This window comes from Peromyscus californicus, unplaced genomic scaffold, assembly GCF_007827085.1.
Source record: "Peromyscus californicus insignis strain IS unplaced genomic scaffold, ASM782708v3 Scaffold_24__1_contigs__length_46423439, whole genome shotgun sequence".
Lineage (NCBI taxonomy): Eukaryota > Metazoa > Chordata > Mammalia > Rodentia > Cricetidae > Peromyscus > Peromyscus californicus.
In genome coordinates this window covers 33542440-33569887 of record NW_026294535.1, presented here as the reverse complement: position 1 = coordinate 33569887, position 27448 = coordinate 33542440, and the positions used below count along the sequence as shown (strand labels likewise).

Genomic DNA, 27448 nt, shown 5'->3' with positions numbered 1-27448 from the left:
GATTTATGCTATTCAAATGTAAGCTCTATCTCTGGTTTTTTGTTTGTTTGTCTATGTGTCTGTGGTTTGAGACAAAGTCTTACTATGTAACCATTCTAGTCAAGAACTCGGATCCTCCTGACCGTGCCTTCCATGGACTGGGATTTCTGAGGCTTGTTTTTAGGTTTTGGTGCTGGATATTGAGTCTAGGCCTTGCACATGCTAGGCAAGCACTTTAACACTGACCTGTGTACTCCCAACTTTTTGCTTATTCTTGATTTTCTTTTTTAAAAGTTAGAGATAGAGGAAATGGAGAAGGAAAACTTGGTGAAATTAAACAGCGGGATGAGGGTTCTCTTAGAATGGACACAGGACTGTGTGCTTGAATGTACGTTTTGTCAGATTGGGATGGAAGTGATTATGTAATAAGCATATGAGGTATCCAGAAAATACTGGATTAGAGGATTGTATGATTTCGGGCCCTAGAGTAATAGGACTATATCTAAATAGATGACTTCATCCGAGGGCTCGTGTGGATTCTGCTCAGCAGTTGATAACTGTAGTAGCCAGGAAGCATCTAGTGTTCAAGCTGCATGATATTCTCTACTCGTCTTCTAGTGTGTGCATATGTTTTGAGTCAGTCTTACAGCCTTGCAGCCAGTCCTTGGGCTCTGTAAAACTGCATGCTGATTGAAATGGACAGAGCCAGGACTCTGTTTCTCCTAGATCTTCATTTCATTGAAATGAAGTAGTTGTATAGTTGGAACAGCAAGTATTTACAGTCTTGGAAGTGGAGAACAAAGAAACGTTATTCAGTGCCTCCTAATTGTGTATTATGTATAGGCAGTTAGTTAACTGTCCTGATGGATGCATTATCGACATATATGTCTGGATTCTGAAAGTTCTGAGGCCACTATTTAAGAAAAGAAATAAATCTTCCTAGGATTTAGACTCCTGGTTTGTGAGTGGTGGCATAGTTATCTGATTGTTCTAACTGATACTCATCTATGAACATAATTTACTTTGTAGAACAAGAGAGCATGATTGACATGGTTTCAAAGTGATGATATTAACATCATTAAATACAGAATAGTATCTTGCAGTAGCTTTAAGAATTGAGTTGATCATGCTTGTTGAGTGCCTACTGTACTTACCATTCTAGATAGCAGAGGTGTGTGTGTGTGTGTGTGTGTGTGTGTGTGTGTGTGTGTGTGTGTGTGTATGTGTGTGTGTGAGACCATTCTCCTTTATGCTGTCTATATACTGTACAGTAGGCACACTTCTGTGGTGGGTGCTGCTGCTGTTCTTTATTGTGTCTTAATTGTCTTCATGTTATTAGCACTTCATTTATGAGAAGCACTCAGTAAGTATTTGCTGAATTTATATTGAGGAAGATAAGTAGATAAACTAATAGTATAAGCCAAAAATAATTTTAGTATGAAACAGTGTAGGGAATAGGAAACTTTCTGGTTGTTAATTGGTTTTAGCTAATAATAAATGTAATCTTCCCTTTTATGTGGAATATACCTTAACATTTTTCACAACTTTGCAAATTATAGATCAAAGTTGTATCATAAATTTTTCTCCATGAAATGTCTGTTTTCCAGTGGAAACGTACTTGATTACAATGTCTCATTTTTCTTCATTAAGACTGTTGGCTCCTTCAACTGTCATGGGCACATTAAAAATACAGGGGAAAGCTAGTAAATCAGTATTTACTGTGCGTGAATCTTGACAAGAGATTTTAAGGAACTTTCAAGGTCATGTAAATGACAAGCGATGGAGCCAGAAGTTACTTTGTGTGAGTGTGCTCTGAATATGAGCTAAGAACAGTTTTTGAAACCTGAAAGCTGACATCATGACCACAGTGAGTCATTTGCATAGAAATTACTAGTGTGGAATCTGCAGATGCCAAGAATCTACTGAATTGTCTCCTGAAGACATTATGATAGGAGTTATTCATTCATCATGTATTTATTGAGTCCTACTCTGAATGTGGTTATATTCCAAGAGCTCAAATATAACAAAGTTCCCACTTTTCACGGTGCTTACTTTCAGTAGGAGGAAACAAAATAAACACAGGCAAAGGAAATACCGCAGTCCTAGTAATGAGTAGTACAAGACTCAAGCCAGCTAGTGAGATGAGTGAGCAGTTCATGCTTTACATGAATCAAGCACACAGACTGCACCATCTCTTAAGAATTAAAATTTAAGGTGGAAACCTGAATCTGAGGACTCTAGTCCCCAGAATGAATGATCTTGAGGGGAATGATCTGGGTACAAGGAAACGTGGAAAATCGAATAAGTCACTTAATGACCTGGGAGCAGTGAGAAAGTCAGTGTAATGAATGAGAAGAGTGAAAGTTGGTATCTCAGATCGTAGAAAGTCTTGAGAAAATTCAATGAAGCGTTCAGATAGGGCTGGAGACGGCTCAGAGATGAAGAGCACTGGCCACTCTGAGAGGAGCCTCCAGGTTTGCTTCCCAGCGCTCATGGAACTCTGGGGCCTCCTTGGGAACCAGGCACACACATGGCACACAGACACAGGGAGGCAGAACATCCGTACACAGCAAAGAAAGAACCCAGCCCATGTGACGGCCCCGTGTGTAAAGGCAACTACTGCTGAGCCTGAGAACCTGAGTTCCACCCCTAGAACTTACTTGATGGACCTCTGCATACATGTGCTTACACTTGCACACGGGTAAATGTAAATAAAAAATAGTAATTTCAATATGTTCTAAATGCACTAGCAAAAGGTTTTTGGTACCGCCATCACTTTGCTTTGTAGAAAATGTACTGAATGGGGAAGGAATAAGAGGCAAGGCTTAATAGTTTCCGCAAGAAAACAGGGATTGGACTAGTGGCTGAGAAGTAGGCAGATTTGAGATATTTTGGAAATACAGTTTACACACTATATACAATTTGGGAAGAGAAAATTAGCATATTTATAAGGTTTGAGACCTATATCATCTTGTGAATGGGTTCCAGTAATCTCCACTAGAAATTTATGTTGAGGGAGAATACAGAGTTTACCCTGGGAAATGGTCCTGAGGAGCTCTTGCTGTCTAGTATTTTCTATGGTTCACAACAGCTGCTTGTAGCTAGTTTGGAAACTAGTTTGTCCCATCCATATTTCTCATCTGATATATCCTTACCTTGGCAAGACAAGTTGTCCTTCAGGTCTGTAATTTTTCCTCTTCCTCTTCTCCCCTTGCTTTGAGAGCCTGTTTCCTAGGCCCCTGAACATCAGGGGCTACAGGCAGCACCATTTACCTTGCTCCCCTGCCTTGTTTCCGACAGCTTGTCTTCTCTCAGACTTCGGTGTCATGCCATCTGTAGCCACCTGGTTTCGCAACACTGCTGCCTCCGTCTTGTCTGCCTGCTGAAATCATGGTCATTATTACATTCATGTAGTCTCCAGGACACCTTTTCTAGTCCCACGCTGTGCACAGTGATTTATGGATGTGTCACGTGTCCCTGTAGTGCAGAGAGAGGAAGGCATTCTTAGTGAGCGGATGAATAGTGAGGTTAGAGGGACAGATTTGAAGAGAAGAGGGGGACTGAAGGAGACTGTTAATCATACATAGAGTACCTAAGCCGTGAAGTGCTGATTAAAGTTAGAAAAACCTCCTTCTCCGAGGGTCATGACCGAATTCTAAAGACTAAGTTGTGGTTTTACTTAATGCTGTAGAATAGTGGTCCCAGAAACCCTCACTGTCCCTTCTAAAAATACTAGGATGGTTTAGGGGAGAGTCTACAGCCCTGAATCCTCCAAAGTCAAAGTAAGACACAGTCTCTAAGAACAAACAGCACAGTCAGCAAAACCTATCCAAATGCAAGGACTAGTAATTGTGAAAGGACTTGAAGTTGGAATCACAAACTGGATTGATGTCTTCCTGATTTGTTGCTTGTGGTTTTTTAAAAATACATTTGTTAAGTTTTATGTATGTATATGTTTGTGTGTCTGTAAGTTTATGTACACCCACATGTATGAGCCTGTGGAGGCCAGAGGGTGTCAGATCCATTGGGATTGGAGTTCCAGGTGGTTGTAAGCCTCCTGATTGTGGGTGCTGAGAACCCCCCAGTTTAGGTCCTCTCCGAGATCAGTGTGTGATCCTATCCCTGAGCCATCACTTTAATTGTTGCTGTGATGTTAAGAAAGCAATTCAGTGGCTGGTTTTAGTTCTTATTGTATAACTTGGTTGATCTCAGAAGCTTTTTCTGTTTGTAAATTCTTTGGATTTTATGAAGGAAATAGCAGAATGAAATAATTTTACCTGGAAACATTATCTATAGGGTAGGTTGTAGGTAAAGAAGTCATGGGATGAAGCTCCACTGTGGACTGTGTCTGTTGCTAGTTTGGGCGTAGCACTGAATTTCTCCGGAAGTCTAGACACCTGGCTGTAATGAGAGGAGACTGTTGAGGGCTTCCCTCGGGTGCCAGGATCGGGATTCCGTGCTGTAACTGAACTTCCCCAGATTGTTAGTACCGTGTGTCTCTAGCAAAGGGGGTTCAATAGAAGGGGCATCCTGCTGTCAGTGTTTAGTGCTGGTTGTGAAGTGGTTCTTTAACAGAAATAAGTTGTGGAATACTTACATTTTTTCACTAAAAAACTTGGTATGTGTACATCTTTGTATTGGGGCACATGTGTGCCATGATGCACATGTTGGGGCAACTTGCAGAAGTCAGTTCTTGTCTTCTTCCCCTTGAATCCTAGAGCTAGAACTCGGGTTCAGGCATTTACCCCCTGGGCCTGTCACCAGTGCCTTGGGATGCTTAAATCACTGTTTCTTAGGATTTTCTGAAAAAGGATCCAGGAAGAATTTAATTCAGTATTTGTTTAGTATCTCTTGTAAAATAAGAGATAGGAATCTATTTAAAATATGTACGTGGAGTCTTCCTGAAAGAGTTGATTCAGAACTTAGCCTTTTAAATTGATTTTTGTTTTTTCATTCTTTATATGTAAAAATTGGGCTAGAAGAAAAAATAAATATCTTCTTTATAATTGTGTAGAACAAAAAGAAGTGATAATGTTTGTTAGGTCATTGACTTCCTGTCACCTCCCAGACACTCATCAGTCCTGAGCCTGTGTACACTCACCTGTATTCTTACCTTCTGTAGTTCCTTTTGCCACCACCACCAGCCACTGAGCTTTTCCTTAGGGATGCTCTATTCTTGCCCTGATATTTCAGAGATGATTTTGTGTTACTATTTATAATTAAAAGATTAAATTCCCCCCCCATTTGTACCTATCCAGTTAGTCATAGTTTGACTTAAGTATCTCATATGTAATAACTTAGTATACTTTGTTTCCTAAAAGTAAATCTCCGTATGCTTTTACTCAGTGCTATTATTCTGTTTTAAAGAGCTTCCATTTTTAAGTCAAACTTCAAATAACCCTATTAAGTGTTTAAGAATTGGTAATATGTTTGTACTACGTATCCTTTTCTTTTCATCTTTCATAAATATTTCATGAATAAAATGTGTTAGATTTATTAGCTGTGTTTAACCAAGATGAATTTGGATGCGAAAATCAAGTATATTTTCTTCAGATTGTCTTCCTCCACCAGTCACCATAAATTAGTTAGAATTGGCCAGTGTTTAATTGACTAAAAAACCTTACCCATCATTGTTTTCTTGGCCAGAATTTTTTTTGGTCAATATTCAGATTATGTACAATATTTAAAGTAGTTCTAAAATTAGACATTTTTCTTATACAGAACAGACAGAAAAATACACATACAGAAAGTTCCTGTAGAAAGAAAGTTTTTTGTAGAGCCTACTGATTTCTTTGAAGAGGCCAACAAGAGAGTAAATTTTGGAAGACACATGACTTCCTGGGAGTCATGAGTGTAAGAAGGACGAGAGGGAAGGTGAACTGAAGAGAAAATGGACGAGCATGAGGAAGAGTGAGAAGAGCTGGGACACTGAGGAAGGATGGATGGGTGGATACGTAGATGGTTAATAGATATCCCACAGGTAGAAACCCATCCCGAAGGAGGCTGGAGGAAGAATAGATGAAAGGTGTTAGTGGGCACTCACATTGCGAACACGGTTGTTTCTGCCGTGTATAGTACTGCCATTCAAGAACACTAGGAGGTAAGAGATCCAAATTCTAGCCCTAGTTCTTTGTGTTGCCTTGGAGAAGTCAGTTAACTTATCTGGGGATCAGATTTCTTATCTGTAAAATGTAGACACAGAGTGGGTGATCTTTAAGATCTAAAAGTGTGTTGTGTAACTTTGGCGATGAGTAACTGGCAAATACACTCTTGTTGGACATTTTCATCTAGAGCTGACTTTAAGACACTGTTTAGGCATAGAGATTAAGCACCTGAGGTTAGGAGCCTTTTCTGTCTTACCCATTGCTGTTTCCCTAGCAGATTGTATAGTATCTGTCACACAGTAGGCCCCCAGGGAATGTGTGTTAGGAAAATTGACTGTTGTGATGGTTTCTTCTGGGAGCCACTCACAGGACCTATAGGAGAACTGTGATTGAGGGAGGGAGAAAACTGATTTCTTCGGGAGGTAGCTTGAGTAGGCTGAGTTTTAATCTCTTTTCTTCCTTATTTTGTCCTGGATTTAGAGAGAATGACAGTGGGCTGTAGCATTATTAAGATCACACAACACAGTATAAAATAGAGTGACAAGCCAATATACACTCTAGGTTAGTTCCCTTTCTAGTATCTTAGAGAAATTCTGAGGTTGACAGCTTTCAAGCAGCTATTAGTGGAATCTCTGTGAGCACTTTGGTATGCCAAAAGACACATTTTACAGAGAAGTTTGAGAGAAAGGACCCGTATATATAGTACTCTACGTGAAAGGTATAGACAGAAAGTATAGTATGTGTAGTGTTCTATTTATGTGAAAGGCAGGGACTCAAACTCTCCAGGTCTTTGAAATGCTTAGATCCAAAACTGAAACAGTAAAGATAAATATCATCTTAAATCCCCAGCACTAAAGTCAGTGTTTTCTGATCAGTTATGTCTTTTTTTCTTTCATTTAGCTTCAAGTTTAAAATAAGTTTGATTGACCAATATGCAATATTCAACAAGCTGAAAACAGCACTAAAACATGAAGGTCAACAGATGGAGGAAAGAGGAGGCATTCCTAGACAGATAGGATGACAACAGAAATGGTCCTGAACACCTTTGAGACAAAAGGGAGGAAGACAAACACGTATAGAACATTAAGTCTCCATTTCGAAACTCAAAATAACTTATATTTTATACCATCTATCTGAAAATGGCTAATGAATGTGTCAGACATTTAAAAAATAAATTTGTCCAACTTGATTAATATTTTTCAATTTTGTATCTGAATGGCAAACCTCAGTTGTAGTCTTAAAAAGTTCACCCGTTCCAGGAAAGGCGCAAAGCTACACAGAGAAACCCTGTCTCGAAAAACCAAAAAAAAAAAAAAAAAAGTTCACCCGTGCAACATGTCTTTTCCTCTATCTGGTCCCAGATGTGCTAGAGAAATATAGGGTCCTTAAACTTTGAATGATTTTTAAATCACTTCAATTTTTTAATCATACCTATATCAAATTGGTTTTTTTTTTAACAATTGCAAAATATTTTATGTTGGGTTTGTAATTTTTTTTTTTTTTTTTTTTTGAGACAGGGTTTCTCTGTGTAGCTTTGCGCCTTTCCTGGAACTCACTTGATAGTCCAGGCTGGCCTCGAACTCACAGAGATCCGCCTGGCTCTGCCTCCCGAGTGCTGGGATTAAAGGCGTGCGCCACCACCGCCCGGCTGGGTTTGTAAATATTGTAATGTTAAGAAATATGTATTAATAATAGACTTTCTCTAAAATGAATTTACAAAGAATAATATAAAATTTAAGATACTATGACAAAGTGGGAATGATTGTCTTTTTTGTGTACATTAATTGTAAATTAAAACAAAACACACAAGATTGCAGAATTTCTTAAAGACATATTTGTATGTGCCAGTTTCACAAATATGCCCATAATGAATTTGAGAACAGTTTGTATTATGTAACATCTCATTTGTTAGAATTATTAACATAGTTTATTGTAAAATAGTAATATGAAAAATACAAAAAGATAGTCAAAATATTAAATTTTAGACTAGAACTTTTGTTGAAAATCAGAGTCCATTGACAGTGAGTTGAATATTAGGTCATTTTAAAATGTTTTAGATTGCCAACTCCAGAAGATGGATACCAATTTCATTCCCGATGGCAATGAATTTCCTTCTTCTGAATTTTCTTATTAGGTGCACTAGGCCTTCCAATGAGGGGGATGAGCAACAATACCCCTCAGTTAAATCGCAGCTTATCACAAGGCACTCAGTTACCGAGCCACGTCACGCCAACAACAGGGGTACCAACAATGTCACTTCACACGCCTCCATCTCCAAGCAGGTATTTATTAATGGACCAGAATATTCAGAATGTATTTTTGTAGAGTAAACAAGCTTTTAATTTTTTAATATGATAATTAATTACTTGATTTTCTGGTTCAGTGCCTTGCACTAAGAAAACAATTCCTATGCTCATTTTATTTCATTGCAAAGTGATAATAAGTATAGTGTAGCCTTTTGATCGTGAAGCTGTGTGCTAGTTTTCATCTGAAGGGATCAAGGTTTAATCACCTCCTGGGGAGCTTATACAAAAGCTATATAGCTCTTCCTCAATAATGTTCAATTGAAAATGACTCCCCAGATAACTGTATTCTTTGCTTGCTCCCTTATCACACATCTATTGCTTAGTTAGAGTAAAATAAAACATAACATAAATTATATATAGTATTAATATCAAGAAAATAGAATGACAGGAAGTTTGAATGAAATTATTTGAAGTATATATGTGGAATACATTTATAATTATCTCGTAGTTGTCGCAGTAGTTCTCATCTATGATGACACCTTTTTTAGTTCCACTATAAAATTAGGAATACAACTGAAATGTGTATTTGGAATTCTAGGGGTTAGAGCAATTGATTATTTATAGAGAATTTTAATGAGTGATTATAGAGAGCTTATTTAGTGTAATGGACTTCTTTTTCAGGGGTATTTTGCCTATGAATCCTAGGAATATGATGAACCACTCCCAGGTTGGTCAGGGCATTGGAATTCCTAGCAGGACAAATAGCATGAGCAGTTCAGGGTTAGGTAGCCCCAACAGAAGCTCGCCAAGCATAATATGTATGCCAAAGCAGCAGCCTTCTCGACAGCCTTTTACTGTGAACAGGTAAGATGTTTATTGATACTGCATAATTGTCTTTGGGGGTACCCTCAGGTTTGCCTTTTCATAGCCAACACTGGATTTCTGAGCTGTGGCTCCTGTGTCCCGGGTGTGTTCCATTGTGTATTTGTGAGCTAATCTGTTCCCCATCACAGTCCTTAACCCGCCCCAAACTCAGAACATGTTCGTAGAAAGATGTTATTAATTTACAGAGCACATTAAATCTTCTTGTTGATGGTAGTATCAGAAAGGGAATGTTCTTGGGTTGTCACCAGGCAAACTTGTACTGGTTTGCCCTTCCATTCATTATTAAGTAAAATTTATCTACTTGTGTGCTATTCTGGGTTTATGAACATGGAGGAAGACATGCTTGATTATTACTGCCATGCTTTAGTTATGCATTGCTTAGATGCCCACTGAGCTTAAGGAAAGACTTCACAATTAGGTTTAGACTATTTCAAAACATTGCTCTTTTAAATTTTGTGTCTAGAGTTTCAAAACAAAACAAAAAGCTGGTGTGGTTTTTCCTTCCCTTCTGTGCTGTTTCATTGCATGTGCTGGACGAACAAGGACAGTGATTCATGTTGCTAGTGTGTTGAGGTGGTTTGGGTAATGCGAGAGTTATTTCTGAAATGTAAGGCTTTCTTGCAAAAGCAGTATAGAAGTTTGAGTCACGTGTCACATGATGTTTATGCTTACTAATTTTTATGAAACACTGGAGTGAAAGAAAAGCCCTTCATGTAGTTGTCTCTCCCACATCCATCTCAGTCGGTTTCTTCTATCCCCTGTCAAATCCGCACTAAAATGGGTGCTTAGCACACTCCTGTTCAACCTTTGTCTCAGAAACTCCACTCGTTCTGTGTAGGGTCTACGCATCTACATTTTTAAGAAATCATTTGCAGTGTGTTGTTACAGCTCTTACCTTTTTGATAGCTTCTTAACTGTATTGCTTGGGCTTTATTTCATCTTTCTGCATTCTTGTTCATTGGATATATTTTTAAATTTAAAGTTTTGCTTTTATTTTTTTTTCGCATTTTAATTATTCAGAAAGTATTTTGTGTAAAAGTGTCACCATAATAAAACTTTCAATCTCTGCTTATGAGTGCTACTGATATTTCTATGAAGTGGCTTCACCTGAATCCTGAATCCGTGTTTGAGGTACTATACATCCAGAAGCTCTAGCGTAGTAGGAAACAGTGTTTATTTGGACTCACCTGCTCTGCCCTGGAATGTTGGTCCACTAGCTGCACAGCTTATCAAAAAGTGGCTAATTCTACAGACCTAGGCAGAAAAGTTACAGCTGTCATTTTCAAATGCTTAGCCCTACTCTCCACTGGCATACTGGCCTATCAGAAGACTGTTAAATGAGAAAGATACATAGTTTCTTTCTAGAATCATTAATAATCCTTATTGACATCCTTAATTATTTGGCCTTTTTCTAAATGCAGTTTCTTTCTTTTTGTTTGTTTGTTTTGTCCTGCTAAGGTTTGTACAAAAAGAAAAGGGGGGTTATTTGTAATTATTTGTAGAAATTGAGTTGTACACTAATTCAAAATTGGGAGTACTATAGAAAGATTTTTTTTTCTATTGTGTAGATGAAAACTAAGCTATATATAGATGGAATGATGTGTTTTAGAACACTGAATTTAATTTTTGGAAAGTTCCCGGTCAGTTTAATTCAGGTTAAATGCAAGAGTGACTATGGACTCATGGGAGCGAGTAGCTGGGAAGGGCGAGGTTGTAAAGAGAAGACTTAACACTGAAAAGCAAGCATCACTGGTCAGGAAAGAGAAAGAAAGAGGTGCTGGCACGGGGTGGGCGTCATCTTCACGTCACCTGCATTCTGAGATAGGTGCATTTATCCAGAAAGGGCGACACTGAGGACAGAAAGTGGTACCCTTAATCTCTCTTCTGCAGCATTCATAAGTAAGTTTCTTCTCTTGTTTTTAAAACTAACTTATTTAAGCTGTTTGGTTCTTTCTTCTTGTTCATTGAAGAGTTTTAGAGAAGTTTTTAAATAAAAATGAAGATTATACTCTCAAATTAGCATTGGTTTTAAAACATATTGTTATTTTATATGAGGAGACCAAAAGTATATACTTCTGTTTTTTCTTCATCTCTAAGTTAGTGTTCTTACTGTATATCTAAAATTATTTTCTATGTACCCAGTATGTCTGGATTTGGAATGAACAGGAATCAGGCATTTGGAATGAATAACTCCTTATCAAGTAACATTTTTAATGGAACAGGTAAGCTTACTCTGGAGCTAGTACCCTACTAAAAGTACAGTAGAGTTCTGAAATACAAGCAGTTTAATATACTGGTCTCTAAACATTAGCAGGATTGGATTGTTTTAAATAGTAGAATTTATTTAGTGAAAAACTGCCAGGGATAGAACTCAGCTAAACAGTAAAGAGCAATTTAAATGGGCCCACCCACCCCCGGCTTGGTCTTGGAATGTAGTATTTTGTGTTGTAACATCAAATTTTTTTTTTTAATATCTAAAGAGTAAATACTAATTCGGTCTGTATTTGTGCCTCAGAATCTTGGTTTGTTTTTTGTTTTTTTCTTCAAAACTTTTCCTATCCTTGGCCCTGTCACTGAGAACAAGAGTGTAGACTGAGTTGGGTGGCAAGGCATTTCTGATTGTAGAGGCTCAGACTGAAGAGAGTCTGCCATTTTTGAAATAGCTTTCATAAAAATTTTCACATTTTGGCCTTACAAATTTTGACCCAGTATTATTTATAAGATTGAGCTACCTGGAAACTAATTTGATTTTTGGCAAAAACAAAACAAAACAACAAAACAAAAAAAAAACCCAAAAACTAAAGTCTGTTGATTTCTTTTCCCAACTGTTTAGACAAAAGACAGCAGGGAGTGGTGTTGCCCGATGCTTTGCCTCTGCCCTCTGTTGATGAGAAGATAAAGGATGTTGCCATAACTGTAGGGCAGAATTAAATAGGGTTACTGGGTGGACTGGAGGTAAAGGGGGCAGGTGATAACCAGGAGAGGACACCTGGCAGGAAGGAAGCATTCATGTTCGGTAGCTGTAGGCTTTTGACTTCTGAGTGTTGAGATGATTTGTTGAACAGCAGAACTGGATCAGCCAAGATTAAAACCAGTGAAAGAAATGGAAGATTCTAAGCATTTAAATACTATAGTTTTCTGAGTGTAATTTTAAAATATATCAACTTTGTAGTTCTTACAACAAAGTTGTATATTTCATTGCTTTTAAAGTGTACACTTTTCCATACTTACAATGTAAAATTATTGTGAAAGGCTACTCACATTTTAACTGAATGATATTTTTATATGCTGCTATGAAGTTTGAGAATTTTTAAATTTGTAGGTTTTATACTGACTGGAAAAATTATTTTTAAGACTTTTCCCTAAGTGTACATTTGGGAAATTATAAATTGCTGGTTAAATTATATTCTCACCTAATACATGACAGTTTTAAATTGAACAAGACTTAAGGATGTGTATTTAAAGTTAATTTTTACTTGGAAAAATTATAATTAATAATCATAATTTGAGAGATATTACTTTATAAATTAAAACAGTAAAGATTTTTATTTCTTTGCTTTATCCATATTGTATTTTAAATAGAAAATTCATAAATGTTTTAAATAATTTGTATGAAATGGCTTTTCTTTACCCTTGTAGTTTTAAATTATCACCTTCCTTGGTGGGTTAATAAAAAGTTTTTTTTAATCAGCAAAGTTAATCTTAGGGCAGATAATAGTTGAGATTCTTTTAAATGTAAAATTTCGAGAAAAATAAAAATTAATTGGAAAATGCCCCCAAAACTATAATGCTTATAAAACAAGGAGAAACATAGGTTAAAGAAAAATTATAGGGTAAATTGTAGATAAAAAATTAAGTGATTCAAAATTAGAATACAAGGTTAAGAACACTAAAAGTTGAGAGAAAATAATTAAAATAAGCAAAATAGGGAAATTAGGTTAAATGATTATTTCTAATGGTAGCAGTCTAATTCAAAATGAATAAAATATTCAGTATATTTATTGAGCGCCTACTGTGTAACAGGTAATATAAACTCTAGGTTTTGGTCATTCCTGTATTTCCCACCTGCTCCTGAGACATAGGAGGAGTCCATTCTTGCAAATAGCTAACATACACATACATGTGTACACATTTTTATCCCAGACTAATAGTGTACAAGACAGAAGTTCTCAGGGATTCTCTGTCCACTGTTTCCCTCAGAGTCTTTCTGGACATTTGTAAGAGATAATGTCATCATCCTACCTTATTGTTGAAGTGCAAAGTAATCCAGATATAGCCCCATCCATCCAATTTCAATGAAAAGAGCAGTTATATCTAAACAGTCTACTTCTTGTTCCCTAACAAGCTGTAATTTTTTTCTTTCTTTTTTGGGGGGTGGGGCGCAGGGTTTCGAGGCAGGATCTCACTCTGTAGACCAGGCTGGCCTTGAACTCACAGAGGTTGGCCTGCCTCTGCCTCCTGAGTGCTGGGATTAATGTCCAACCCCACTCTTCATTCTGTACCTTAAGTCTCTAGGATTGGGTATGTTAAGGAACTGGCTGCATATTGCTTTCCTCACTTACTAGGAAGTTCCACATCACAGAATCAGTCCACGGTATCTTACCATTGCTAGATACTGGTTGTACCACTCTGCATTATTAAAAAGAAGACACTGTTGTTTCTAATTATATTTTGGTTTTTATAATCTCATTTTAAATGTTTATGAAATCAATAATAAGTATCATTTCTCATTGTTTAGATGGCAGTGAAAATGTGACAGGATTGGACCTTTCAGATTTTCCAGCATTAGCAGACCGAAATAGAAGGGAAGGAAGTGGTAACCCAACCCCATTAATAAACCCTTTGGCTGGAAGAGCACCTTACGGTAATTAAGATTTTTAATAATGGCCAAATGAAGGTTACAGTCATGTGTATAACACATGCATGTCTCTGTGTGTGGTCATACATGTTTATGTTATCAAATCAGGCTAGTGTTATTTTGTCTGAATTCATATTTGAAAACTTTTTCCCCCCTATATATCGATGATCACAAAGTCCAATGGTAAAATTTTGTGCAGAAACCTAGATTGCTATTCAGAAGTTATTTCTTCAGTTCTCCATGCTTTAATTTTCTGGAAGTGATTCTTTGTATAGTTTGGCTTTTGTTAGCTGACCTCACAGTTTTGAAGAGAATGTCTCCCTGATGATTGATAATGACAGTGCATTGAGGTGTTTCCTAGATTCACCCTGTTGACACTGAGCCTGGATAATTCTTTTCAGAAAGCGAGTGGTGTGAGAGCATCTTGTTTATATAGAATATTTAGTATGTTTCTAGCTTTAGCTTACCACATGTCAGCACCGTCCATTGTGACCCATATTTCTAGAAATTAGCAAATGTCCTCTTGAGAAGATTGTCCCTTTTGATAACCAGTGCTTATGATTTTGTATTTTTATAGATTCTTGACCATCATTAATACCCGTAATTATTCTCTTCTACAGTCTCTAGGAAGTTAAGATGTTTGGCTAGTAGAGCTGCATAAAACTGTTAGGGGAGAACCATATGCAATAACAGGTCAGACATAAGATTTAGACATAAAATAGTTTGTGATATCAAGGTAGCCCTACTGTTTCTATGACATTATTGTTTCTTGGGGGTGAGACCTGTAGGAGACCAGTATCAAGTCAGTAATCAGCTATTTTAAAGTAGAACTCATATTTTCTCCATTATCAATCAAGGATTTTGATTTCTGTCCTTCCTGAATATGAATACAAATAATGTGTGGAGGAAAAACTTTATAGATCACATTTTAAAGCTTCCAAATCTGTTTTGCCAAAATAACAAAGTGTGCCCTGCCCTGGAAGTTGAGTACCTAGCTACCTGGTTCTCAGTTCAGACGCTAATGTTTTAACCTTTCCTCATAGGTCCTTTTTTTCATCCCTTTAAACATTCCCGTTGCTCTCCTTGGACCATCTCTAGTTTCTCCATTTCGTTCTTGAATTGTGGAGCCCCAAACTGGATTTTGTTCTCCAATAAGGGCCCGACTAATGACAAGTATAGTGGGAAGATTATTTCCCAGTTCTTGCATGTTTTACATCTGTAACATGGCGTCCAAGAAAATGAGAAATAAAGTGGAATTGTTTTATAATTGGTTGCAATTTGCTCACTCTGTAAGTCACTTTTAAGTAGAATACTGACATTTTTTTAAAATTTTTTATTGTGTTCATTTTCATTTGACAGCTAATATGTTTATGGCATCTAGTCAGATATTTAAAGCTAGCCTGTAAGCCAACATTTTTGATAATGTTACCACTATCAAATTCTGTTTTAAGCACCTATATAACATTAGATCAGAATTGCAGGATAACTACTTGTTTTCCTTGTATTGTTTTATATGTTGATTTTTTCATCAGTAAATCAAAATTTCATTCTTTATCATTATCCTGAGTGCTAATTTTGAATTATCATTTCACATGCTTTAAAGAAAACTTTGGTATATTATCATGAGCAGAGTTAACTTTTTATATAACTTGTGTGACAGTATTATAAATCCAATTATAATTTTCTGGATTATTTTCGTTACATAGTTGGAATGGTAACAAAGCCTGCAAATGAGCAATCCCAGGACTTCTCAATACACAATGAAGACTTTCCAGCATTACCTGGTTCCAGCTATAAAGACCCAACGTCAAGTAATGATGACAGCAAATCTGTAAGTAGCTGAGAATCGTGATGTGAGTGTAGTTTCCTCCCCTCTAGACTTGTCTGCATTAATAGTCACTAGATACCACTACGGAACTGTTGATTTTGAACGCTGTAATAATCTGACTTCTGAAGAATGTGGAAAGCTTTGTAACTAGAAGATAGCCTATTTTTTCCTATTTCATATAGGTTTGCAAATTTCTGTTGAACTTGTCAGTTAATTTAGACTTTTAATTGTAGTCCCTGTCAGCTGGATCCCATGAAGTTTGATAATATAGACTTCTAAGGAGCTGTGGTTTTCTTGAGTAAGTTTTCTCCTTGAAGAATCTTTATACACAATTTTACACCTGTGTTGATTCAGCCAACTCAGCTTCTTCCTGGTTTATTTAACAAGGGTGTTGGTTTCTTCTACCATTCACTGCAAGTAACTTTTTTTGTATGTGTGATGGGGTATTAATAAGCAAAATGGTAAAGAAGATTTGTAGCTAGAGTTTTCCTGCCTGGCCCACAGTCAGGGCAAACCTCTCTCACCTGCCAGTCCCACAGTCGCTCAGACCCAACCAAGTAAACACAGAGACTTATATTGCTTACAAACTGTATGGCCATGGCAGGCTTCTTGATAACTGTTCTTATGTCTTAAACTAATCCGTTTCTATAAATCTATACCTTGCCACATGGCTCGTGCCTTACCGGCATCTTCACATGCTGTTTCTCATCGTGGTGGCTGGCAGTGTCTCTGACTCAGCCTTCCACTTCCCAGCTTTATTCTCCTCCTTGTCCCATCTATACTTCCTGCCTGGCCACTGGCCAATCAGTGATTTATTTATTGACCAATCAGCAACACATTTGACATACAGACCATCCCACAGCAAAGATTGTTGGGTAAGAATTGAAATCTGTGAATTTTAAAAGTTTATACATTCCTAGTTTATCTCAGAGGTTGTTTGGTAGTGTTTTAAGTCCTGTGGTAGATGTAAGTTCCTCTTTTATATAGATGTGATGAAAGTGTTCGCTAAAGTGTGTGTCCCCAGAGCATAAAAACCCTTAGAAAGAAAAGGAAGCTTGCTGTGGTTCCCCACCCCTGTGCTCTGTGAGCTGAGATTTCAAAAACAAAAACAACAACAACTCATTTTCTCTAGATTTCTCATCCTTTAAATATTCATGTGTGGACACAGTATTTATTTGGTTACCATGAGGCAGTTATGGGAACATAATATTTGAGTAGAAAACAGGTAATTACTACCATTTTAAATATAATAGTGAATAATTAACATGGTATTGATAAATTCAAACTTATGTATTTAACACATTTTAATGTCACACTTTTTTTTTCCATGCTAGAATTTGAATACATCGGGGAAGACGACTTCAAGTACAGACGGACCCAAATTCCCTGGAGATAAAAGTTCAACAACACAAAACAATAATCAGCAGAAAAAGGGGATCCAGGTGTTACCTGATGGTGGGACTCCATAAATATGTCAGAGAGATTTTAAAGTACATTTTCTCTACTTCTCCTAATATAAAATAAAAATAACTGTGTTTGTCTTAACCAGGCCGAGTTACTAACATTCCTCAAGGGATGGTGACGGACCAATTTGGAATGATTGGGCTGTTGACATTCATCAGGGCGGCGGAGACAGACCCAGGAATGGTGCATCTCGCTTTAGGAAGTGACTTAACAACATTAGGCCTCAATCTGAACTCTCCTGAGTAAGTTTTTTCCTTCACGTTTGTACGTAAACTTCTAGCACTTACTAGATTGTCATACTGTTACATCTTTCCTTTTGAAGACAGAGTGATCCAGGCAGGCATTGTAGACGTTCTAATATATCCTTTGCCACCCTGGACAGCCTTAGACTTGTACTTAATCTCATTATCACCTTCTACCATCTGCTCCCACTTGCTCTTGCCTGCTGTACTCTTGGGTCATTCCTTCTGTTATTAGCCCATAGATCACAGCCACTGAGAAATACTACTCTACAAGGATCCATCCCCAAGCCACATCTTTATACCCATCTTGTCATCATTAGGAACTATAGCCTCTTGATACATTTAACTTTTCACCCTGCTTTCTAACCATCATCATTGCCCTTTTCTTTCTTGTGCTCCGACTTTATAATCATTTGATTCCATTGAGACTTTTCATCCATTAATTCTCCTTCCTCCTTATTCTTATCTCTTCCTCTTCCTTTTCACCATTAAATTCTATGGTCTTAGTTGCTGATTTACGTGACTCTTGCCTGGCGCTTCTCTGACTTCCCATCATACTTGTATTTTCAAGTCTGTAATCGTTGTTACATCTGCTTGTTTCATTCTTGGTCTGTCTACTTGATGGACTAAGGAAAAGCACGCAGTCTTGTCATCTAGTCTTGCTTCACATTCATGCTCGGGAATTTCGAAGGCATACTCATACCTGATATGCATAGTCCATTCAGAACTTTTTGTTGTCGTTTGTGCTGGGTTTTGTTGCTGTTACGCTGTGTGGCTATTTTGTGCTTCATCAAGCCATTAATACCTTTTCCTCCTGTCCTTAACTCTGCAATAATGACCTGGCTTTCATTTCAACTTCGCAAAGAAAGGTGGAAGCAAACAGAAGAGGGCATCACCTGTCCCTGCCACCACCATCTAACCTGACACACCTGTGCCAGAGTATCCAGTCTCTGCTTCCTCCTTAAAACTTTCTGAAAACTTGTGAGTGTGAATCTTAACTTTTTCTCCTTTCCCTGGTGCTCGCATCCAAACTAGTGTTATACACATGTAAGGCAAGCACTCTACCCCAACTACATCCTCAGCCCCCAAGTCTTTTGAAACAGGGTCTTGCTGGTGTAACCCAGGCTGGCTCTTTAACTAAGTCCTGCTGCTTCTGCCTAAGTGATATTGCAGGCACGTGTATTTCTGTCCAACTCAGACTTTTTCATCCACCTCACAACACTTCTGTTTTACCATTCCTAGTCACATGAAGAGAAACTTGTTTTTCCACCTAGTATCAAAATATTTTATTTTGACTCAACCTCCTGAGTTACTGTCACCTTTTTAAATCATTTTTTAAAGCAAAACATCTTAAATGAACCATCTTAATTTTTCTAGTTTGTCTTCTCGCATCCTCTGAGACCCATTTTAGTTAGGATTCTGTTCCCACCACTCCACTCCACTGTGCAGCAAGGTTACCAAATGCTGTCCCTCTTACTAAATTAGTGAACCATAGTATGCTCTTTATCTTGAAGATGTCGTCATTATCTGATCACCTTGGCTCATCCTTCTCAGTTACTTGCTGATACCTCCTGTCCTGGACTGTTGGAGGGTCAGTCCTCTCTTTGTATCCCTTGATGATCTTGTCAGTCTTGTGCTTTAAAGGACCATGTAGATTGAAAATCTAGACTTCTCTCCTAAACTTGAGGTTCAGATACCATTACCAATTAAATACCTCTTAAATGAGCTGGTGCCATCCTACTCTGTCTTTGCTTTTCAGTCTCGGTTAATACTCACAGAAACTTAACATCATCCTTAGTTCTCTCCTTCCTTCTCCCTTAGCTGCCGTCTTCTCAAAAAGGTAGAGAATCCCATCACATTTTTCACTGAATTGCTTCCTCTCTAGTTTGTTACCTGAATAGTCTGTTCGCAGATCACCAAGCGGGAGTCTTGGTTTCCCTTTCTGTACAGCTTTTGTAATACTCAAGAGAACTCTTCATAGTAGGCTGTTTGCGTTCAATTCCAAGTGCAGATCAGTTGTTCCATCCTAAATAAGAACTCCCTGAAGAGCAGCCCTCCGATGCCCACGCTGTCCCCGCTTCCTCCTAACTCTGTTGTTCTTTGTGGTTTCCCTGGCCTTCTTAGTCTACCTCTCATGTCAAGATGTCTCTTCTTAAGTTTTTCTAGTGTTTCCCTTGACTAGCAGTGTTTTACCTGATAGTTATCTGTGATTATCCCTCTCATATCATTGAATATTTGTTTAAATCTAAACTTGTCAAATCTGACTTAAACTGACCACCTCACTTAATTATACAACCAGTTCCCCACTTCCAGGCCCTTTCTGAACAAATTATTGTTTCTCTGTTAATGCTAATTGCTGCCAGCATCCAATCCACTATATACTTAAACAGAAAGTAAGTTTTATGGTACCAGCAGTCTTTGTTGTATTCACTTACTGTATTCAGAGAACCTAGAAAAGTTCCAGGTGTATATAATAGACACTCACCTAAATACTGAGTGAAATCTTGCTCCTAATGGTTACAGATTTGGGTGAGAGAACATGGAAGGTAGTTTGATTGGAGCAGTGTAGAAATGAATTGAAAGCATTGTTAATGATAGCTGATGGGAAGTAGAACATTTAAGTTATGTACCTGAGCACGTTTTCATTTGCTTTGCCTTGTGTTCTGTTGGAGGAATGCTGAAGGAGGCAGTCCTGTTTGGTTTTTTGCTAGAAAGTTCAGTAAACTGAAGAAAGGGAACCAGGAACGATGCTCATTTTTTATTTGAAGTCTGTTTTTCCTTGTTTGCCCAAAATTAAGTTAGGAATAAATATTACTACTTTGTTCTTTAAAGTGGCTTCTTTTTTACCTCTTGTTCAGAAATCTCTACCCCAAATTTGCATCACCCTGGGCATCTTCACCTTGTCGACCTCAGGACATAGGTAGGAGAAGCTATTTGTGTTTAGAATCTTTTAAAAAATGTTTTCTAAGAATCAGTTAATAAGAATTTTTTTTTTTTAATGCAGACTTCCATGTTCCATCCGAATATTTAACGAACATTCACATTAGGGATAAGGTGAGTGTAGCATACTATTCTTAGTTAGTGTGGCTTTTATCTGCTTTCTTGGTACCATTTTCAGTTCAGACAGCATGATGCTCTAGTACCAATCTTTGGGATATGCTTTTGTATTCTGATTCAGTTATGGATAACAATTTTATTTTTATTTTTGTTAATATTAATGTTTTTAAAAAACAAACAAATGTTAGGGCTGATATTTCCTGTAATTATTAATTGTAACCATAGTAACCATAGTGGATGACAATGAACTGACTTGGGAAGTTTGGTCACTAGTCTTCTGACAGTTTCATTTTATGCCCTTACTCTTAAGAACGCTTTTACTTCTTTACAAACTTACCAGATAAGTATTTATAATGGGACAACCCACAAACCCTTTTGAAGTTGGCCTCGACACATCGTCTGTGCCACACCAGTACTGTAGACCTGAGGCTACAGTTGCCTAAGTGTTCCAGAATCTTTCCTTAGAGCAGTTTGAGAAATAAATGGAGAATGTCGTGCCTCCACAACTACCACTTGACTAGGGGGCCATCATGGGAAGAGAACCTGCACTGGGATTATGCAGAGAAGCCAAGACTAGGTGGATACTTCGTTTGGGGGTGCTTGATGTTAATGTGAGAATTTGAGCTTAATGGCACTTACATGTAGTTTAGTTTTGTAGGCTGTTTTCTACCTTTTGTAGGGAAATGTAGAAAAGTTATCTTTTAAGGCATCCCTTTAAACAAAATAGAGTGCTATCTCTATGATTTTTATACTTACCATCCGTGATGTGCTGGAAATCTCACTGTGCATATAGATTCAGCTGGCACTTACAAACCTGTGTGGCTGGCACTCCATGGGATACTTGCATATACTCCCATTCTTTTAATTTGGGATTAGGGTTCAAAAATTAACCTTACTCATTTAGATGAAGAAATGCTTGAAAACTCCTAACTCCCTGACTGTAATTACGAAAGGACAGTTGTCTGTGCTAAGTGAAGAGTTCTGTTTATCCTTCCAATTTTCATTTTAGTACTAAGTAACAATTGTGTTTTGAAGATTTTACATTTGTTTTACAATTCAGAACAATCTATTTGTCTTTTATAGCTGGCTGCAATCAAGCTTGGCCGATACGGAGAAGACCTCCTCTTCTATCTCTATTACATGAATGGAGGAGATGTATTACAACTCTTAGCTGCAGTAGAGCTGTATGTTCAGAATATCTTTTCACTTTCTCTCCTAGCATATCTTGGATGTTCTGAAGTTTTTTGTTTTTGGTTTTTTTTTTAATGATGATGGTTATAGTTTTTTTGTTTTTATTGAAAATTCTCCTTCCCACAATATTTAAGTTGTTAACAGGGATGTTGTCCAGTGGTGAAATGCTTGCCTAGCATCTCCAGACTTTAGTCGTGCCCTGGGTCATCAGAACAACAATGAAAGTATGATGGAAAGAATTTGAATTATTTTTATATTTAGTAAGATGAATTTTGTTTATATTGAAAGCATATTACAGCTGTATAACCCCCATCACATGAGAAGAATTTTGAACTTAATGCTAACTATATTAAGTGACACACTTGGTGAATTGAATTTTTGAACGTGTGAGTTTTGGTTGTGGTTCTTGTAGAACCTTAGATGTTTATACAATGAATAGACACAGAATCTCATTATTTAATAATAAATCAGTTGATTATTATATAGACAAGACCCTGCATATTTGTGCCTTTATGTTGATGATTTTAAATTTTTTCAATTGAGAAAGTTTTTTTGCTTTTTTTCCCCATTTCCCTCTCATTTTTGTGAAATGAGGATTAACACCTATTCCTTTTAATCTAGTCATAAATAAATAAATGTATGAAATCACTCATTCATCTGTAATTGGCTTTTGTGTCATGTCATTTATGTCTGTGAACTACCAAACTGTAGGAAAGCATGTGTTTACATGGAGGTCCATCATTGTGGGACATCTGTTCCTATGGATGTTGCTACCCCAGTTTATAAGTGCTATAGATCATCTGCCTGGGTTCTGATAATGTCCTCTTAGAGATTTTGATGGTTTATGATTTAAATTTAAAATTAAACTTTACAAAATAGGTATTCTGTTGTCATCATAACTGCAAAATTGTGTGAATTTAAGTAGTCAGTTCAAATGGCTTTTTACTTAATACTTACCTAGTAAGACAAATCACTGGATTGTTTTAGTATGCTTCAGTATCGTTTGTTCAGTATATTTTATCTTTCTTTGGTTTGCCCAAGTTTTATTACGTCACTCATATAACTTAAAATATTTTGTCTACATAAAGTTTATTCTACTTAATAAAAGCATGTGTACTAAGGAATATGCTTTTGGAATGAAAGAAATTATCTTACTACATTTGAATAAGGCTGTACTTAATAGCAGAACCAGGTAAATAAGCTTCCATATGTACATATTTTATATATAATTTTTCTGAGAAAAGGTTTACCGTATGTATAAAATGTTTAATGTGGGTCACAGGAAAATTAATTTGTCTTTCTCTCTTAAAAATTGAAGTTTTAACCGTGATTGGAGATACCACAAAGAGGAACGAGTGTGGATTACCAGAGCACCAGGCATGGAGCCCACAATGAAAACCAATACCTACGAGAGGGGAACATACTACTTCTTTGACTGTCTTAACTGGAGGAAAGTAGCTAAGGTATGTTTCTTCTGTGTGCAGATGTTAAAAAACGGCCTTTGCTTATTAATATTTAACAATATGTCTGTTCCAATAATGTGTCAGGTCTTTGCCAAGCCTCATAGAAGTGTCCAAAAACGGCTCATTTCACTAATTGGAAATTTATTAAATTTGGTAAGAGATTTTTATAATTTGGAGTAAGACTTTAACATTTGAAATATTTTTATGACTGCCAAATTATTAAAGTTACTCTTACAATCCCAGCCACATATTTTCATATTATTGTTACTTTACACAGGGTGAGACATTTTATCTAAAAGCGTTTTGTTAAAGGTTCTGTACACTTTTCAGGGAAGGTGGCTGAGTATTTATTTGCAGACCATCTAATGCAGGAGAATTGCAGACGCTCACCATTCATTGTCCTATGGGTGAACATTGAGGGGTAGTGGGGTGTACGGAAAAGTTAATTATTATTCTGTTTTGGTTTTGTAACTTTGTTTTACAAAATCACCTTGTCAGAGAAAATTTCCGTCTTTGCATTGTGTAAATTTCTGTCAATAAATGTGTTACATCAGTGTGTAGTCGCTGCTGCTTTACAGTCAGCTTGATGGTAAATAGAACCACATTTCCTTTCCGAGAACTCCAGCTCCACTTCTCTGAATATACTTTCCATCAGTGAGTCTCAGTACTACAGAAGCGTGAGGTAGTCTTTAATTGAAAGTTAAACAGAAGAAAAGTGTTTCTGACAAATTACTTCTTTGGGCAGTATTTTAGAGTTGTTGCTGTGGGGTGATTTTTTTTTTTTTCAGTGTACTAAATTTTTAGAATGTTTTGCATTTTAAGATTGTATGAAGTGTTATCAGATATAAACCATAGAAAAGTTTGGCCTTATAGAAGTTCTTTTAAAACTTAAGGAAATTTAAAAAGATAAATCCAGTAGAAAATAGAGAGGAGGTTAAAAATTATTTTGCTTTATTTTTTTGGTTTTGGTTTATTTGTTTTTTGGTTTCTCAGTGGTAAATGGGATTAGTCCTCAGTCCTTAGATTGTCAGTCGTTTCGACAGCTACAATTTGTGGAAATGTCTTGGTTTCGAAGACTATATTCTTTACCATTTTAGTTAAATGGAAGCAAATTAAAGTGTTTTGGTTTGGTTTGGTTTGGTTTTTCAAGACAGGGTTTCTCCGAGTAGTTTTGGTTCCTGTCCTGGAACTCACTCTGTAGACCAGGCTGGCCTCGAACTCACAGGCTGGCCTCGAACTCACAGAGATCCACCTGGCTCTGCCTTCTGAGTTCTGGGATTAAAGGCATGCGCCACCGCCACCCAGCTAAAGTATATTTTAAAATAGGTTTTCTTTGCTCCTTAAAGAGTATAACAGAAACAGAATTTAAGTTCTGTTTCTGCTTTGACTATGTACAAGTTTCCTTTCAATGGCTCTGTTCTTTTTTTCAAAATGGATATCATGAATATTGAATAAAATTATATATACACACACATCCATACCCTGAGTTAGCTTTTGGCACATGTTGGATGTATGTGTTAGTAGTTCTGATGCTTTTATCATTCATTGTTGGAGGTTACTGCTCTTCTTCCAAACAGGAAAATTTGCAATTGATTGTCTCTTGGTTAAATTTTAGCTTGTATGAGAATTACCTGGGGACTGGTTAAATAAACTGCAGAGCCATGCCTCCTGCTGTGTGTGGTCTAGTCAGATCTGTGGGTGGAGTCTAAGAGTTAGTACTTCTAACAAGCTCCTAGGTTATTCTAGAGAGGATGCTGTATCTGGTCCAAGGCCATACTTCTAAATGAGATGATACTATAGCGGAGACAAGGTCATTGGAGGAGAACTGAAGCTTTCTATAGTCATCTTGAAGCTTTATGCTCAGTAATTTGAATTCTAAATTTGTATGCAAAAATGAATGCACTTAACAATACATAGCTATATAATTATAGCTAAAAATTTAGTTAGGTTATGTGTTAGGAAATCAACTTAAATAAAAAAAATGATTTTTGAGAATTATCTTCCTTCTATAATGTGAGATATTCAGAAACATTAATATTAGAGCTTTTTACTTTCCTCAGAAACAATTCCCAGTTTAGGTCAATGTTATTTTAAAGAAAATATTTCCTATATAAAATGTAAGACTATATATGACATATGCTTATTAAATAATTTTGCTAAATTTTACCTGTCTCCTAATATAGTTGAACAACTGTCTTCACTTCTTTAAAAGTTTAGTGAAGTAGGAAAAAAAAGCCTGAGTAGTAGCATCTAAGTTATTCCCTAAGAGATCTCTCTGAATAATATGCTAGCTGCTTGCATTGATACTTTTCAAAATTCTTCTATAGTGATGGGAAACAGAATTGTTGGTTTCTACCAGGTATTAATGAGCAGTTCGTGAATTGGTTATAGTGAAATATAATCTTTACAGTGACTATTTACAGATGTGCTAGAACTTTCCATAAAATTGCTTGGTATTAAGACATTTTAGTTGTTCTTATTAAGAGAATTCATAAAACTATAGAATATTCATAAATATGACACTGTCTCATCAGCCACGGGGTTTGCAAAGTGATGGAGTTTGCAGAATAGTAAAGTTAATACCAAGTAACTTGAGCTTGTTTGTAAGAATATATTATGAACAGTGTGATAAATAATGATGTGGTGGTGTGTCTTTGTAAGAACTGAACAAATGGAGTCTATACATTCACAGTATATTCTGTGAGCCGGTCTCAGGCAGTTAACAGTGTCAGAGAAGTATAATAGTAAGAGCAATTACTTCATACATTATTTAAATCAGAATTATTTATCCACTAAAACATATGTGACTTTCAGTTTTAGGGTCCAATCCAATATTTATTTTCAGAATTTCAATTAACAATATAACTGGGCAGGATGGCGCTTGAATATAATGCTAGCACTGTTCAGAGACAGGCAGATCTCTAGGTTACTCAGGGCTACATATTAATATCCTGTCTCCAAAAGATAGCAATAATAATAATAATAATAATAATAATAATAATAATGTACATAAAATTTTGATGTTTTATTTGCTCATTCTTTTTTTTGAGGTGATCCTAAATAATTAGGAAGACATGTGGTCCTGTATAAATTTGCTAGAGTACTCATACATTACTAAGTAAAAATTTTAGGTCATTTCTTTCCCTGTTTATTTTTAGGTGATGAAGCCTTCCTTATTATCTATAGTTTTCTCAAAGACTTCAAATTGCAGGCTTCTTATAGCTTAACTTAACCTCATAGATATACTGCAGGATTTCTGGTGCATAAGATATTTTATGCTTATTACAGATGATTATTTTCATTAATTTTACTATGCATTTATTCACAAATTATTTTTAGTAACCATCTTTAACATTCTTTGTTGCTTCCTAAATTTCATTATGAGCTTAGTATAGTTAGGAGAAACTGATACTTCCTGAAATCAAAACCATGACAACATTACTCTTGTACATGCTCGTTTGGGGTCCAGTGTGTAAATTCAGTTTTACTTAAGTAATTTTGTGAGAAAACAATTTCTAATTTTGTTCTTAAGAAACCTGAGTCATGAAAAAAAAGTTGCTTTCCACATACCTAGAATTCTTTTTTGGCTTTTGAAAATCATCTTCCTGTAACAACAGTTTCCATTAAAACAAATCATAGACTCTTTGACCTTTTAATACATAATGTTAAAGTATTACTTTAAAAATTAAGTGTTCTGTTTCTAAAGTACATAAAAATGTCTTAGTCACTGTTCTGTTGCTGTGAAGAGACACCATGACCAGGCAACTCTTATAAAGAAAGCATTTAATTGGAGGGCTTCCTTAACGGTTTCAGTGACTTAGTCCATTATCATCATGGCAGGGAGCATGTTGGCTCACAAGCAGATATGGTGCTGGAGAAGTAGCTGAGAATCCCATATCCTGATCTGCAGGAAGAGGGAGGCGGTGGGCCTGGCATGGGCCTTTGAAACCTCAGTGACACACTTCCTCCAATAAAGCCACACCTCCTAATCCTTCTAATCCTACCAAACAGTTCTGCTCCCTGGTGACTGAACATTCAAATATATGAGCCTATGTGGGCTGTTCTTGCTCAAGCCACCACAGAAGGCTTTTTGTCTTAATTCATAAACTGCTAATTATACTTTTGCCAAGG

The 27448-nt window shown here is 36.7% G+C and overlaps 1 protein-coding gene across 8 annotated transcripts in view; it reads left to right on the top strand.

Annotated features, from left to right (window-relative positions):
* Cnot2 (CCR4-NOT transcription complex subunit 2) overlaps positions 1–27448 on the top strand; it is a 102150-nt gene that overhangs the window by 70969 nt on the left and 3733 nt on the right. For 7 of the 8 annotated variants that reach the window (XM_052753408.1, XM_052753414.1, XM_052753410.1 and 4 more), the window contains 11 exons: positions 8218–8365; positions 9011–9193; positions 11357–11436; positions 13953–14078; positions 15779–15903; positions 17235–17355; positions 17450–17606; positions 20465–20526; positions 20611–20660; positions 21747–21847; positions 23173–23317. In XM_052753408.1, the coding sequence (XP_052609368.1) occupies positions 8218–8365; positions 9011–9193; positions 11357–11436; positions 13953–14078; positions 15779–15903; positions 17235–17355; positions 17450–17606; positions 20465–20526; positions 20611–20660; positions 21747–21847; positions 23173–23317 (1298 nt within the window). The remainder of the gene's footprint in view (positions 1–8217; positions 8366–9010; positions 9194–11356; positions 11437–13952; positions 14079–15778; positions 15904–17234; positions 17356–17449; positions 17607–20464; positions 20527–20610; positions 20661–21746; positions 21848–23172; positions 23318–27448) is intronic. The other variant, XM_052753416.1, reaches the window with a different exon arrangement.